Raw genomic sequence first — 16,211 nt, forward strand, 5'->3', positions numbered from 1 at the left:
ACATTAGGTGAAAGGTTAGTCGTCTTTGGTCGTCCCCCGCCCCCTCCTCTGAGCGGTGACTGGTCCAGACTTCATCTCTCCACCTGACCGTCTTAGCCAATAGCTGCAGCAGGTTGCGTCACGTGGTTTGAGATAACCGGAAGACGATAGTGAGTTTTCAAAAAGCCTACAGTAGAGTTGTAGTTGTTAGTTTCTTTCTTTTGTTAGCTTCTTATTACTTCGAAAATACAATTTATAGGTTGTAAAGTATCACAGGTCCACTCTTCAGCAGAGTTGTTCTCCAGGATGATTCAAGCTTTGAAAGGCGTCAGACACATGAACTCCTGTGCGGTCAAACAAGCAGGTGAGTGAAGAAACATTGATACTGGTATCAATAGTGAATGAGTTATTAAATGGTAAAAACATGGAGATGTTGCTCCTACTTCTTGAAGACTGATGTTAGGACACAGAAACGAGGTGAACACGGAGATAATTAGGCTAATGTGGAGAAAAAGACTGTTTACATTTGGTGTATATTTTCAAATAGTGTCTTGTGTCTAATTATGAGAAATTATACGGTTTCATAGATTTGAATCTCTTTTAAGTAAAGTAAGAGGAGTTTAACCTTGTTGGCAGCACTTTGCTGGATAGTCAAAAGCCATGAATCTGCATTTGTGTTTCTGTTGTTCTGTTGTAGTTTTCTGTTATTAAGAAGAAAAAAACAAATCAACAGACTTCATATTTCTGATCTGTTGGGTGGTTCAAGTTTCTTCAAGGTGCAGATGTTTTGGGGTTTTGTAACAAAACAAGCAACCTAAGGACTTCAACATTGTAGGTACACAACAATCAGTCTGTTACTGGAGAGAGTTGTCAACAGATCAATCAGTTATTTTCACAGTCCAAGGTGACATTGGTAGATTACGTGTCTTGTCTGACCTACTGTCCAGATATTCACATAACAAAGATACAAAACGGGAGGTTGCTGTTTTTTTCTCTTGAAAAAAACAAACATTTCAACACTTACTCAGAAATGTTATGTTTTTTGTTGTTGTTGTTTTTAAAGTAGCCTACTGTATATTTTTTGTGGCTTTTTCGCCTGGACAGGAGAGTTGAGAGAGAGATGGGAAATGGGAGCTAAATGAGCTAAACACCACCCCAGACATGAGGTTTAATTTTCTTTCAGTCAAATAATATATGAATCAGCAAAACATAAAATCAGAGTGTGTTGTTGTGTGTCCAGTTTCAGAGCTCAGTGTCCCAGTCCCATGGGGGGAAATCAAAGGTAGAGTCTGGGGTCCTGATCATGGACGTCCTGTGCTGTGTCTTCATGGCTGGGCTGACAACTGTGGTACATTCAACACCCTCATCCCCCTGCTGCCCAAAGGTAATTAACGTTGCTGTGGTAAATGTGATGTAAAAGCTGTAACAGCTGTCAGCACCCAGGATTTAACACCTTCTGCTTACATTGATTATATTCCTTAGGTTTCCCTGCAAGCCTTCTTGATCTCAAAAAGTATAAAAGAGCTAAGAGATGCATTGTGGACAAATGTTGTTTGAACTACGCCAGCCATTCTTCATACCTCGCCTCACACCTTGCTGCTCTTAGGAGAAGATCAAATTGACGCACAGTGATGACGTTCACAATCTTAGGGTTTTTTGGCTCTGTGATGAGCATTTTTTAAGTCAATAATAGCCACAGTTTCTTCATTGAGACTCAGTCTTGTCTCTGTCCCTCAGAGTGCAGGTACGTGGCGGTGGACCTGGCAGGCCACGGTCGCTCATCACACCGTCCTCCTGGAGTTTTCTACTCCTTTCCCTCGTATGTGATGGACGTCCGCAGAGTCATTGACGGTGTGTGAGTTTAAGAAGCTGCAATTCAAATCAAACATTTAAGTCTTTATGAGAAATTAAACAGTTATGTGGCGTAAACAAGCTCTTTATAGATGTTTTTTGACATATTATTGATTATAAGCAACATTTACTAATAATTACTGACTTTCTCTGTTACAGGTTTGAAAAGTTTTGTCTGATCTGTAACAGTTGAACACAATTTATTGAATATTATAATAATAATTTATTTAAAGACTAAAAGTTCATGCTTTAAAAGCAACTACGGTATAAAGTCAAGGTTCACTGCTATATGTCTGTAGTGACAAATAAAACTTCAGCCTCAGAGAATGCTGCACGATTTTTTATGTAATTTTAGATCACTTCGATATTGCAATATATATTAATATAGAAAAAATAATAACATCACCCAGGTCGTCGTTGTAGTAGTGCTGTTGTCTTTTCACTTTAAAAAAACAGTGTTAGTTTTCTGTGATGAGATACTGAACCTGCTTGATGATCTATAAAATTAACTCCCGCAGCTCTGCAGTGGAGTAAATTCTCCATCATAGGCCACAGTATGGGTGAGTGCAGCAATATGGCAGGATTGGTACGTTTACTATGTTTGAGGTATGTTTTATTTTTCACAGCCACTTTCTTATTTTATTTCAGGTGGTAATGTTGCTGGCATGGTGAGTGACACTTTTGAAAACAGTTTTTTACAGAGTTTGTTTGTGTTGCTGCATCGTATCTTCTTCATCTGTGTCGTGTTCTCCCCAGTTCAGTGCTGTGTATCCTGAGATGGTGGATGCTGTTGTACTTCTGGACTCCTATGGATTTTTACCCACAGATCTGGTACTTTAACAAATGCCATCACCTAGACTAGTCAGTCACCTTACCACAGTTGCTTAGTTAAGAGTGGGCTGTCAATGTGCTGTCAGTTATCAAACTATGAGATTTGCACTGTTCAAAAACACTTACCCTGTCTCATATCCGACCTAGATGTTGTCATAAGCACAAAAGTAAGTTGTTTATTTCACCTCAGTCCAAACTTCTGGCCCTGTTCACACCTGGCATTAGGCAAGGCAATTTTATTTGTAAAGCCCATTTTTACAAACAGTTTGTCTCAAAGGGCTTTACAACATCCTCTGCCCTTAGACCCTCACATCAACTGCATTAACATCAGCCTTGGGTGATCCAATCACAAATGCTCAGTTTTTTTGTGAACTTTGCTGTATGACCTCAAATGTTTCCTGATCACACTGAAAGACAGCCTACTCTACTGACATCCTCTGCCCATTTAGTCTAATCTAAATGGGTTTCGTTATGAACGGAAAGTATTTTACTATTTCAAATAGATAAAACTTTATCTCACTGTACGAGCTGTGTGCAGCACATTCGTTTGTCGAACCCCTCCTGCTCGCTTTCGCACATTGACAGTGGACCCGTCTGTCGATTGGTTACAATGACAACACACACGCCTTTTTGCATATAAAGTGGGGAGGTGAGATCCTATCGCAAGTGTTCAATTGAGATGCTTATGGAGATGCATTTTAAACACACTCTGAGCTGACCTCTTGTGAACGGATCAGTGAAGATGTATTTCAACACCAGATCTCAACCCGGCAGGACGGACGGGTTTGTTCATATATTTATTGTGTCATTAGTTTTACTGTGACTGTGACAAAGCTGCTGTTCTCCAGTAATACTTAGACTTCTCAACTGGAAAACATGGAGCAGTACAAGCAAGCAAGAGCACATGGACAGACGAGCTGCTCAGCTTCAGAGAGCTTCATTCAGTTCATGCCTGCTCATGAAATACATTGAAGCTTTTCCTCCCACTGATATTCACTAAACTACAACTTCATGTACAGTCCCAATGCTGGATCATCATCACATTCTTTGCATGATTCCTCTACATTACCTTTCACACACTGCTCTGCTGTACAGTCCATGCTTGTCAGTAGGTTTGAATTGCTCCCCTCATCGTTTGTCTCTTTTCATCTTTTCATGCAGAAAGAATTTCCTAAAGTGATAAAGCAGGGGATGGACGAGCTGCTTCAGTTTGAAAAAAAGGCTGAGGAGAAGAAGAGTAGAGTTTACTCTTACGAGAAGGCAGCTGAGAGGTTTCTATTTTTTGTATTTTTAAGAGACTTCTGAAAACCCACTCATCCTTCAACTTTGTTTCTACAACTGTTGTCTAGAAGAGCGTTTTTTTTTTTTTTCTTTCAGGCTTTCGGCTGTAAATCCAACTCTGTCTGAACAGTCTGTGCACATCCTTTTAGAGCGGGGTCTAGTTCAAGTTGAAGGAGGTACGCCTTTATCTTCCTCTTCACTGCTTTGATGTTTGTTGTGCATGCTCCCCTTCGGAAAAAAAATTAGTTTGTTCTCCGAACAGTTTTCCTGTTTCCTCTAATGCTGGAGATGTAACGTGTTCTTCTTTTTTTTCTCTTGCAGGTTTCTTGTTCTCTCGAGACTTTCGTATTAATCTGGTAGGTTACTGCTGAACTGCACCAGCTCATCATTTTACCTTTTTACCTCTCCCAGAGGTGCTGTATGAAGCCCATAAAATTGCAGGTACAGTGTATTTTTTTATTTTATGATTTCAGAAAAACATAGTGCGCATCAGTTTGGAGCAGAGTTTGGAGATGCAGTCAAGGATAAAAGCCTCAGTCCTAGTTGTTCTGTAAGATATTCCTCCACCACACATTTCCATATGACATGCATCAAACTGAGTACAACACACGCATTGTGACCCAACCTAAACATAAACACAATCTTGTTCTCCGTCTTTACAGAGCGGAAGGCGGCTTTGAGAAAATGTTTGCTGAACCAGATCAAAAGAAATTTACATCAGCACTTCTCCAGGCCTACAGGGACACAAATGTGAGTCTATTTTTTTAGTAAAGTAGTACACTTGCATCTTGGTGTTTATTTTTAGTCGTTAAGCCTGTGTGTAATTGTGCCTAGTAGACAGACAGGCTGACAGTCAGCTGCAGAGATGCAAAAGCAGCAGCGCAGCGCAAGCTCCAAGACAGCAGAGTTGTTTTTATAGCTGTGAACCTTGACTCTCATATACAGCACATACGTACTGCTGATGAAAGGAGAAAGCTTGGCATGTGAGAATACTGATTATTTTTTTCAAGTGGCTATAATCAGTATTTCTATAATGAGAGTGCATTAAATGACAGTGAACACTGTGACGGTGTGAAAGGGACGAACCTGCAGAGAAGCATCCCAGTCAGTCTGCAGCTCCCCATCAGCTGTACAGAGCTTTACAGTGAGTTTAGGCCCATTGTTTAGCTGGTCTGCCCACAACTTTAATGCGCTGGTTCACTCTCACTGCTCTCATTGTGTAGATTTTGGCAGCAATCAGAGAAGAAGCTCTAAGGGCCACCGTAGTGCTGGCTAGTGAATGTAGCATAGTATTTGGCAGCTATAGAGAGAGATAGTTGCCTGTGGAGGTGGAAGAGAACAAAAACAGGGTTAACTTTAAGCAGGCGGTGGGAAACCTCACATAGTAGGGACGGTTGGAGGGACGCCTGCAGCATGATGTGACGATGAACATCTATGTCGAAACCATTTACAGTTGCAGCCTCACTGTCTGTTAGAGAAGAACTAGTTTGCTTTATCCTGTGACGTGTTTAAGAATGAGTGCATTTTTGTTATATGTGACACAATCATTTTGTTTAGATTCAGTTATACCACCAGTGTTGTTAATGGATTATGGGCATACTGTATCTGTTTCCAGTTTGTCTACAGACCAATCAGCACGAAATGTTCACTTATACCTGATCTGATATTAAATTGTCTCTCAAACAAATATCAAAATCTCTCAGGCCATTTTAAGAGATATACAGTGTAGTGTTGGTAATGATCACAGCGATCGATGACATGACACGGCAACAAAATGATTCATGCACTGTAGACGTCACTTAAACTGTTGCAGTTTGAATGTTTCATCATAACTCTTAGATGTGTTAACAACTTATCATCAACATATCAGCTAAAAGAGAAAATGTCAGTGTTATATTCACAAAAAAAAAGTTTAAACGTGGGTCTGTCTGTGTTTTTTCCAGCACACAGTGGTGAGAGTACCAGGCGATCACCACGTCCACCTGAATGATCCCGAGGTCGTCGCGCCGCTCGTGTCGGACTTCCTGCAAACCAAAGTGTTGACACGGTCAGACAGACTGACAGACGCGCCGACGTCTAAGTTATAGTAGACTGTTACGACTGAAAGCATTCTCCCTTGTCCTCTACTTCTCTTTTCCCTGTTGCTCCACCCAGGTCCTGATTGTTCAACCAGATCCATCCATCCTGGTATACTGATAAAAAGGTTCTGGTGCCAGAGGAGGGAGGCAGTTCAGACGAGGACTGCTGGGCTTGCTGCCTCTCAGCCAGGGTTTTGTTTGTTCTGACTCCTTTTCTTAGTTCAGTGTCCTGTGCCCTGCTTGTTTTCCATATTTATGTCAAGTGAAGCTTTTTGCTATTTTTAGCAGTGTCTTTGTGAGGATACAAACAGAGGTTGGTGCATAACAAATATGCCCAAAAGCAACAATTTTTCCAGCACATGGAGTTGCACTCAGCAGTGTAACATCAAATAACATCTTGTTATTAATTTATTATGGAATGGCTGTAAATTGTTTGATGTATACCATATTGTTTACTCTCACATTGGTGCTTTTAACCACAGTCAACCAGCTGCCTTAGCATCAGCTAGAGGTGGCAGGATCCTCAATTATTCACAGTATTTTAATATATATTAATGTGCAGTGTTGTAGATCTGAGTGACAGCAGCCTTGTGAGTAATGTATGGCATGAATCACACCAAGCTGATGTTCCTCAACTCCAACTGGCCCGTAAAACAGGACAGGGGTGGTGTTAAGTGAGATCAGCAGACTGATTAACAAAGTACAGCCATAATGATCAAGTGGATGGTTTATTCAGAGCATGTTCAATCAATTCTTGTGTCTGCACCAGTCAGATGTTCTTCCTTCAAGACCAGTACAACGTGCTGTGTGTACTTGAATTAAGATGCAGGGATGGACAGTAACAAAGCACCTTTATCTGTGTACTGTACTGAAGTATCAAATACGTTACTTCAGTGTTTTTCCTTTCAGGAAACTTATCACTTTTATTCCACCACACTCAAAGTAAATATCGTCCTTTTTACTTCACTAAGAATTAGTCCGGCGTTGAAGTGGAGCTTTAAATCAACAGATTTATTTTATTTTGAAAATGTGATGGACCTACACAGGAGTAAAAACATTGAAAGCCAACTCCTACACAGTAAGTCATATTGAACCTGCCGGTGTCCTAACAATGCTCCATTAGAAAAAAGACAAGGCAGGATATTCTGGTCTGATATGAAGTCCATGTTTGAAGGTTCAAAAATAAAGATTCCTTTCATTTTAATGTTTGCTTCTTCCATCAAAATTGCCATCCAACTTTAGAAAGCACATTGAGATATGAGATACAGTATGTAACGTTCATTTAATACGAGATAAACGTTTAAACAGACAGCTTATAGTAGTTGCTGTTTTTATGCTGTGGCTGGTTGAATGACTCATGGTCCTCTCTGCAGTCTTTGCAACAAATTATAACCAAGCTTCTTATCATACAGGTGCTACCATCACTCAAAAAATGTACTTTTGAATAGCCTACTTAATATTTTTTTTAAATGTTATAATATGATCTATAATATTTTTTTGAATCTAGTATTCCAGTATTTAAACTCAAGTAAAAACCTGACTGACATTGTGTACCTTGTTCACCTCTGGTGAAATGATACTGCTGTAACACACCATTGCTCTTAAACCTTTTCATTCATCACCATCATTTGCAGTTTGAAAGAAAGAGACTGGAGCAGTCTTTGGCACCTCTCTGTTCATCATGGAATGGAGCCTTCCTGCTTATCATGGAGTGGCTTGATCTATGTCCAAAACTGCCATGAGTGGACATAAATGTGTCATCAGTGCTTAACACCTGAATCAGTCCCAGCATTGACTGAGACAGAGGTCATCGACCAAATCAACAAGTGCCGTCGTTCAGTGCCAGACATTTAAGCTATCGTTCTCTTGGTCAGGAACATTTGGCGCCAATCCTGAAGTACAGTTTAGGACAGGGGTTCTCAACTAGTCTCACTCTGGGACCCACATTTTCACATGGTCATTAAGTCGCGACCCACTTTTCTAGAATTCAAACCAAGATTTTTTTTTAAGCCTTTAAAAACAAATTTTGCTCTTTATTGAGCAAACTGCATTTCAGGGCACATGAATTAAACTGAGGAGGACCATGACAACTGCATACGGGAGTGAATAAAAAAATATCAAACTGCACAAAATGGAGACAAAACGATATATTTGACTTCTAATGCATCTCTGCATTCAGAGCATGTTCACAAAAGTGAATAAATATCAAATTGCACATAATAAAGACCCACATAACAAAACAAGATTCACTGCATTCAGGCCACATTAATAAGAAACTGAGGAGGACCATTACAACTGCATGTGTTCACGTGACGCATGCCTTTCAATATAAGTTATTTTTCAAAATAAAAGACATGTCCAACATCAGATGTGCATTAAATATTATTTACTTTTTTGACCAGCTGTCCGCTACCCATCCAGAACGGGTCCGCGACCCACTTTTGGGTCCCGACCCACCAGTTGAGAACCACTGGTTTAGGATGTGTTAGACGTTGTAGCTTTGACAGTAGTTTTTCAAAGTTTTGGACAAGTGGAAAGTCACTAAAGCCACTGAGATTTATCATCACTATAGATGAGCAAAGACAGTGTGAGTTTATTTGCACACTGACACTGTATCAAAGAGATCTCTACAGAGTTTTACTGTGATGCAATTCAAGAAACAGTCAGACAGAGGGTCAGTTTTAAGAAAAGCGCTTCACTGCTTCAACAACCTGAAGGACGGATGAACTCTTTGTTTGGCCGTACGGGTGTTTCCAGCTGCCCAACAGGCTGCTGGTACATTAGCAGGCAGTGGTTTTATCACCGCGGGCGTGTTGTCTTTGAGGATGGTTTGAGATGTACTGTGGCAGGTCAGATCTCTTAGAAGTCTGACGCTGGATGTAAATATTTCAGCAGATGTACAGTTTCTCTGAATCATGTGCCCTTATGTTTAATCTCAAAGGTTATTGGGAAGTGAAGAGGGAAGGGTGTGTACCCGAGTGCCACAGTGAAGGCAGAGGATGAATCTAGATAGAAGTACTGTAACGTGATGCTGCATCACAAATAACCTTCATGTTTTTTTGTTCGCTGTCATCAAATGTATGTACTTTTAAAAACTTTGTACAGGCTCTCTGATGTAAATATTTATCCAGAAAATTCATGATCATTTCAACGTCTTCCTTTTTTCAATAAAATATATTTGAGAAAAGTCTTTTAACACAATAATTCATCCACCTCCATGATTCTTCTGTTTATCTAATGTATTTTTTAGTAACATATAAGTGTCATGTTTGACCAGATGAAGCTTTAAAGAGTGCACTTAAGCAGAACAAGCCCTGACCTACTTCTGAACTAACCTGTGTCTCACAGGCCTTTGAATGTGTCTTTCATCGGTCTTTATATGAAGCTGAAACAGGATGCTGGGGAATTCTGACCTTATTCTGAGATAAACTGGAGAGAGAGAAATATTTGACTACTTGCAGGTAAAAGCTGCAGTTTCTCTGAACAAAGACACAGTGTCAACCACAACTTCCACAAGTTGTGATAAATAGGCCAAACACACAACATCATCTGGTTTTCTCGTTTACTGTGATGGTGCTTGTGTGAGACACATGAATGTTACTGTGATTGATCTGCTATTAATGCTCTTGTGTTAATGCGTCTGTCTGTAGAACCGGGTTAGAAATTAAAATGATTTGATATTCATACGTGGAGGCATTTAGAGCTACAATGATACAGTGAGTTAATCTGTTTTAATGCCATTTTAACTGTTTTGATAATCAATCTAATTTTTTATTTCCTATTCTTGCTAAACAACTTTACCCTTCTTTGTCATACGTGAACATCTCCGCATTTAGGACTGATGGTCCAACAAAAGAAGACATTGAGATTGTTAGACCAACATCAAATTAATCAATGATGAATAAACGTTGTAAGGTGTAGTCCAAGTGGCAATCCACAAGCTTTTTGTCAGAGATGTACGATATATTGTTCTTCTAACTGAGCAATATGATATTTACATCAAGAGGCTTTTAAGGAAATAGGCAGACATGTGCTGTGAGAAATGCAGTTACACATATTCACCAACAGTTTCATTAATCTAATGTGAAAGAGATTTGACATAATTGAATGAGGAGAATATGGCAAAGAAGCTAGAAATATTAAAACAATGTTAGGCTATCAGATAGAAAGGTTGAAGAGGAACATTTGCTTTGGGTTTAATAAGAGATAGTAGAACTCAAATACCTCAACATGGTCAACTTGATTGGTTTGATCACAGCTTCCAGAGTTATCAACCAACACTGGTTCTATTATTTTTGTAATTTCATCTTGTCCTCAGAAGCTGCCTGCAAGTCCGAACCCAGGGAGAAGCGTGAAAGCTGGAACCTTCCGAGGTCCGTACAGCAGTGACGGAGCTGCTGCCTGCGGAGATCACGGAAGTCACGTCTATGAAGTTTCATCAGATATGTTCTATATTGCCTAGATGGACTTTGGTTTCATGGAAATTTAATGCAAAGGAAACCGAGCGTGGAAGACCGTTCAACAGCTGGAGCGATGGCTGCTGAAGGTATCAAAGTAGCCTACTGTGGCAGAAATTTAACCTGCACGAGTTAAAGTCTGTTTTTGTTGTTGTTATTTTACTACAGTTTTATATTGTGCTTTACGTTGGACATGCAGCAGTTGACAACATTTTTTTTACCACTTGTATCTGAGCAAGCTTCCAGCTACAGGGTTTTGATTGGATGGAGTTCAATGAAATAAACAAAACCTGTAGGCAAATTTCTTTGGCAGGTAGTTAGGTACAAGAATAAACAAGAATACAAGTACAGGCAGTATCTGTCAACATGTGTACAAGGTGAGAAGACACTTTTGACACGTCACCCACTGTCAGGACTCATGGGTGCAAAGATTTTGTCAATCTCACGAATGATTTGTTGTTTTTCAATATGACAAGAAGTAGTTGTCTGTTTATTATCAGCCTGCTGTAATTCCTGTGTTGGAGCACCAGACCAATGGCTGTCTTCTCCTGTGTTGTGTTGTGTTGTGTTGTGTTGTGTTGTGTTGTGTTTCCAGTTTCAGAGCTCTGTGTGTCAGTCCCATGGGGAGAGATCAGAGGTCAAGTCTGGGGTCCTGACCACGGTCGTCCTGTGCTGTGCCTTCACGGCTGGGCTGATAACTGCGGTACATTCAACACCCTCATCCCCCTGCTGCCCAAAGGTAAACCTCGACACACCAGAGGGGTGTAATCAAAGTTTTCTTACACAAGAAAAGGGAAAATGCTTCATTTTATGCATCATAATTGCCTAATAACTTACCAGGTAATTCCCTGCACAGAGCGACATAGGCAATTCGGTTGTAATTGTAGCCAATGTTCTCTATGGTATACTGCCAACTGATTAATGCAGTGACTGAAATGATTAGATTCTCAACTGGTTGGTTGATTAAAAAGGTAAAGTAGATGCAGAAAAGAAAACTTCAACTGTTATCAATTACGGTAACCTTTCTGTCGTTTATCTCAACGAAAATTGTAAAATTGTTATTTTAAAGTTAATAATGGATTTTTGGCTGCTGATCTAGGACAGCAACTTACAGTAGGTGCTGCTGACACTATGCAGTTTCACTTTATTTCTGATACTTAAAGACCAAACAATCACCTGAATATCTCCTACCGTATATCAATATCCATCACCTCTGTCTTTTGATACATTGTAGCCCTAATCAATGTCCCACGCCAGACTTTGATGTTTTTGCTATAACAAACTCAAGGACCGTATAAATAAGACAATAGTAAGTTTCTGTCAACATGAGTTAGACCACAGGAGGTGTAAATATGAGTCAGTGTTGTTGTGATGTTACAGCTGTGGATCAGGAACAACTTGAGTGTGATGTGTGACTTGAGTGTTTTCTCCGTCCCTCCTCTCAGAGTGCAGGTACGTGGCGGTGGACCTGGCAGGCCACGGTCGCTCATCGCATCGTCCTCCCGGAGCTTTCTACTGCATCGCTGCGTACGTGGCGGATGTACGCAGAGTGGCTGATGGTGTGTGAGTATACATGATCATAAAGCTGGAAACTGTCTCGTAGGTTTTAACATGAGCTGAGACCTCAGGTTAGACTTCATGTTCCAGTTTATGCCGATGATAAAACTTATGAGACGGTGAACCTGCCGGGTTGATGATGTGTGAAATTAACTCCTGCAGCTCTGCAGCTGAAGAAATTCTCCATCATAGGCCACAGTATGGGTGAGTACACCTTAAAGGAAGAATTAATCTTAATGTTTGTTGTATATTTAGCTGTGTTACAAAATAATTAAAGCATTAATCACACATTGCCTCTTCATATTCACAGGTGCTGACATTGCTGGAATGGTAAGCGACTGTGTCTCCTCTCGGGGAGTGTGTGTATGTGTGTGTTTCATCTCCTCCCTGTTTTCACACAGTCCACAGAGGCCGTGTTGCTGTGTTTTGTCATGTGCTTTTTATTGTGCTGTCCACAGTTCAGTGCTCTGTATCCTGAGATGGTGGATGCTCTCGTGCTGCTGGATGCCTATGGATTCTTAGCCACGGATTCGGTACTTTATCAGTTTTTTTTTACAACCACGTCTCTGAAACTTACTGCAGAGCTTTAATGGGTCTCTGCGGTTCAGTGCCGTGCAAGAGTCAGGACTTAGAGAAATACTTAAGCCAGGAGTCAGAGTCCTCCTCATGCACCCTGCCCTTTCTGTTACATTAATCTGCATGGATGCTGCGAGACCAGAGGACCAGATTTTTATTTCATTAGCTGTTCCTCAATATCCATACGTCAAAATGTTATTCTCAGGAAGGCATCCCATGGGCAAACAAAAAATCCTTAATTTGTGGATTTACATTGTTTGCTGGAAGTAGTCAAACGACATATGCTGAATATTAAAATCTACTCTAATCAGGCACTTTAATGCACCATAAATGTCATTTTAGAGTATTAAAATATTTCCTGGGGTCTTCAATGGCACCTGCAGTCCTGGTTAAATGTTAGTATGTAATTTAATGTAATTCAAACACTGTGCTCATTATAATGTATCTGCAGGGTTCTTCTTTTTTTTAATACAGTGCGATTCTGAAGAGGAAATGTGCTCATTGTAGAATCCTCATTTAGTGTTGAAAATGAATTTTTTGCAGTGTTATTACATAGCGCCTAAGTTCTGTGTTATTTCTCTCCCTATTCCTGCAGAAAGAAGTGTCCACAATGATGAGGCGTGGGATGGATGAGATTATCCAGTTTGAGAAAAAGACGGATGAAAAGAAAAGAGTTTATACTTATGAGACGGCTGTTGAGAGGTATTACATTGTTACAGTTGTTGGGCATTTATAAGGACTATTAGACTTTAGTAGCTGTGTCTGTGCACTCAGCTGTCGGACAAATCATTTAATATCTTTCAGGCTGTTGACTGCAAACCCGACTCTGTCCAAACAGTCCGTGCGCATCCTGTTAAAGCGAGGTCTAGTTCAAGTTGAAGGAGGTAAGACTTTATCTTCCGCTTCTCCTCTCAGTGAGGAATAATCTCACTGTGTTTCCTCTCATTGGCTGGCAGCTGAATGTGTTTCTCTTCGGCAGGATTCGTGTTCTCCAGAGACCTGAGAGTTAATTTTGTAAGTCCCTTTTAACCTCCCAAGCCCTCCACCACACTCACCTCCTCCTCTCTCATTCGTTACACCAGTGGTTTAGCATTCAGCCCACAGAAAACACGAACACTGACTCTCTTTCATTTTATATCCTCAGAAAAACATATTGCGCCTCAGTTTGGAGCAGAATCTGGAGATGCAGGCGAGGATTCAAGCCTCTGTCCTAGTTGTGCTGTAAGACATTGACCTCTATTAAAATTCATGTTTGTGTGTTGACAATGTTTAACAGGAAGTTAACAAGATATGTTGTAGTCCACTGCTGTTTCTCATACATATGAGTCACATATCACTGTCTGTGTCAGATCGTGTATCAACAACACACTGTAACCTTCATCCTGCAGTGTATGCTCTCTACCTACATCAAAACTTAAAATGTTTAAAATCTCTTTCCTACAGAGCAGAGGAAGGTTATGATAGAATATTTTCTGAACGGGAAAAATTCACTTCTGTGATTCTCCAATCCTTCCAACACAGAAATGTGAGTTGTTGTTTTTTTTTCTAAATATGGTAGTTTTATGTCTCCTTATGTGTTTTTGTTAATCTGTGTTTCTCTTTCTCTCAGCACAAGGTGGTAACAGTCCCAGGCGATCATCACATCCATCTGAATAAACCAGAAGTCGTCGCTCCGTTTGTGTCTGACTTCCTACAAACTAAAGTGCTGTCAGCATCAACCATCCAGCATAAATTATAAGCTACAGACACTTCCTGGAGTCTCTGTAGGAGACTGTGAGGTCACAGTGTTTACATTATCAACCAGACGTACAGCGCTATAAAAGTGCTGTTATCACTTCATAGTGTGACAAGACTGATGTTGGGAAAAAATATGGTGTGAAACACTCTCCTGCACCTGTTTAGCAGCTGTAGCTACAACTTCCAGAAAACTGTGATTTAAAAAAAAATATATATATATTATCATTATTATTTGTTGACCTCATTTTGGCCACTCGTGGGTTATGTGCAGCCTGAGTTCACTCCTGCAGAATAACCCCCTCAGCCTGACACATCCATCTCATGATCAGTTTAACTAGATCATGATCAAACTAATATCCACACTCATTAAAATGCATGGCTTTGCTATGTGAAGAGGGACCTGTGCCCCTATTTTTTCTGGAGGGTTTTGATGATGTTAGTGGATGTAGTTTAATTTCTGGGCAGATGGTCCACCTCTGCTGAGAAACACTGTGGCAAATGTTGCATTTTATGTGATCTTCTAGCAAATGGGATGTGAAAACAGAGGATCTTGTTACGTGCCCTTACCAGTGTAGTAACATTTAATTCACTGAATGGCAAAGAATGCTCAGTGCTATAGAAAAAGAATAAAATAAAGAGTATCTAAAAGCTGTGGTTCATTTACAGGAGGATTCATAGATCAACAGGAGAAAGTCTGACCTTCATTTCCTTGTTCACAATAGCAGCGAAAGCGCCAAAAGAGAAACATAGGTTTTATTTTCACTGACATTTACGTAATTTGTTACTGACACTTATAATAATTAGTACTGTAGTTTTACTGCACCGTTCACATTAACATGCTTTAAATGTATTACATTTACATTAAGCTTGGCTATGGACCATTATTTCACATTGTTTATGGCTGCTCAGGACACAAATTAAGAGACACATTTCCTGTCTCTTAACTATCCTATCAATTAAACCCACCCCCCACAGTAGTAATAAAAATAAAGAAAAAACAATGAATGAGAAGGACCGGTGTCTCCAAACTTTCGCCTGGTACTGTAGATGATAAGAGCAAGTGAGGTGGATGATGAAAATAAGGCTACCTCAGCATAGAAACATGATGACTGTGCTCTACAATGCACTTCAGTGACCTGTTCTGTTTACCCTGTGACAGTGGGAGAATGAGTAAAAATGGTTTACCATGCCCCCTTGGGGACAAATAAAGTGATTTGAAATTGAAATTGACTCAATTATAAGAAACAACTTTTGGGAACAAGGTCACAAGGTGCATCATCAAATGAGAGGCAGTAGAATAGGTATAAGAAAGTCAACATAAAGGCTTCATCAGACAAAGGAAAGAAAGATCCTACAGTAAAAAAAAAAAAAGATCCTGCCCTATTCTTCACAGAGAGGCACAAACGCACAATGTGTTTATGTTTGTTTGCATTTATGTATCAGACATTATCTCAACACTTAGGAGATATTCACTTAAAGCAGAAGTAAGCGGAATATTTGTGTTAATATATAGTAAGTCTTAAATAGTTGTATCTTCCAACAGCAATCACTTATATAGTGTTTGGTCCGAAACACGGGTCTGTCAGTCACTCTGCTCTGCTGTAAGCCGAGGAGAAAACTTTCCTTGTATCCTACAACCTTTATCCAATGAGGAGAGAGAACGGCATAAAGGGGCGGTCCTCTCTGTGTGTGCAGCCAAGGGATGCACGTGAATGTGGTGACGTAGGGACGAGGGCGGGGACTGCTAACTCCATTGGCTGACAGGAAGTTAGCCAAAATGACCGGATCGCTTACTTCTGCTTTAAAGACTCCATGACTATAACCCAACTTAAAAGGATAGTTCACCCAAAATTCAAATTGCACT

General features: G+C 40.1%; 1 protein-coding gene across 1 annotated transcript; it reads left to right on the plus strand.

Annotated features, from left to right (window-relative positions):
• The first annotated feature begins 130 nt into the window (after window positions 1–130).
• On the plus strand, window positions 131–14,886 carry serhl (serine hydrolase like). Its single transcript, XM_083983416.1, has 24 exons — window positions 131–343; window positions 1,220–1,363; window positions 1,717–1,830; window positions 2,349–2,390; window positions 2,479–2,498; window positions 2,587–2,661; window positions 3,823–3,932; window positions 4,039–4,118; window positions 4,264–4,298; window positions 4,416–4,492; window positions 4,605–4,692; window positions 5,886–6,028; window positions 10,454–10,566; window positions 11,073–11,216; window positions 11,923–12,036; window positions 12,197–12,238; window positions 12,345–12,364; window positions 12,493–12,567; window positions 13,206–13,312; window positions 13,415–13,494; window positions 13,590–13,624; window positions 13,755–13,831; window positions 14,054–14,135; window positions 14,220–14,886. The coding sequence occupies exons 1-24, from the start codon at window positions 286–288 to the stop codon at window positions 14,346–14,348; spliced, it is 2,004 nt and encodes a 667-aa protein (XP_083839542.1). The 5' UTR covers window positions 131–285; the 3' UTR covers window positions 14,349–14,886.
• The last annotated feature ends 1,325 nt before the right edge of the window (window positions 14,887–16,211 follow it).

This window comes from Trachurus trachurus (assembly GCF_905171665.1).
Source record: "Trachurus trachurus genome assembly, chromosome: 1".
Lineage (NCBI taxonomy): Eukaryota > Metazoa > Chordata > Actinopteri > Carangiformes > Carangidae > Trachurus > Trachurus trachurus.

Excerpts from the sequence above, each read along its gene's own strand:
- serhl (XM_083983416.1), top strand. The coding sequence starts at position 286 with ATGATTCAAGCTTTGAAAGGCGTCAGACACATGAACTCCTGTGCGGTC. Across the intron at positions 1,364-1,716 it reads CATCCCCCTGCTGCCCAAAG|AGTGCAGGTACGTGGCGGTG; the intron begins GTAATTAACGTT and ends TCTGTCCCTCAG. Across the intron at positions 1,831-2,348 it reads CGTCCGCAGAGTCATTGACG|CTCTGCAGTGGAGTAAATTC; the intron begins GTGTGTGAGTTT and ends TAACTCCCGCAG.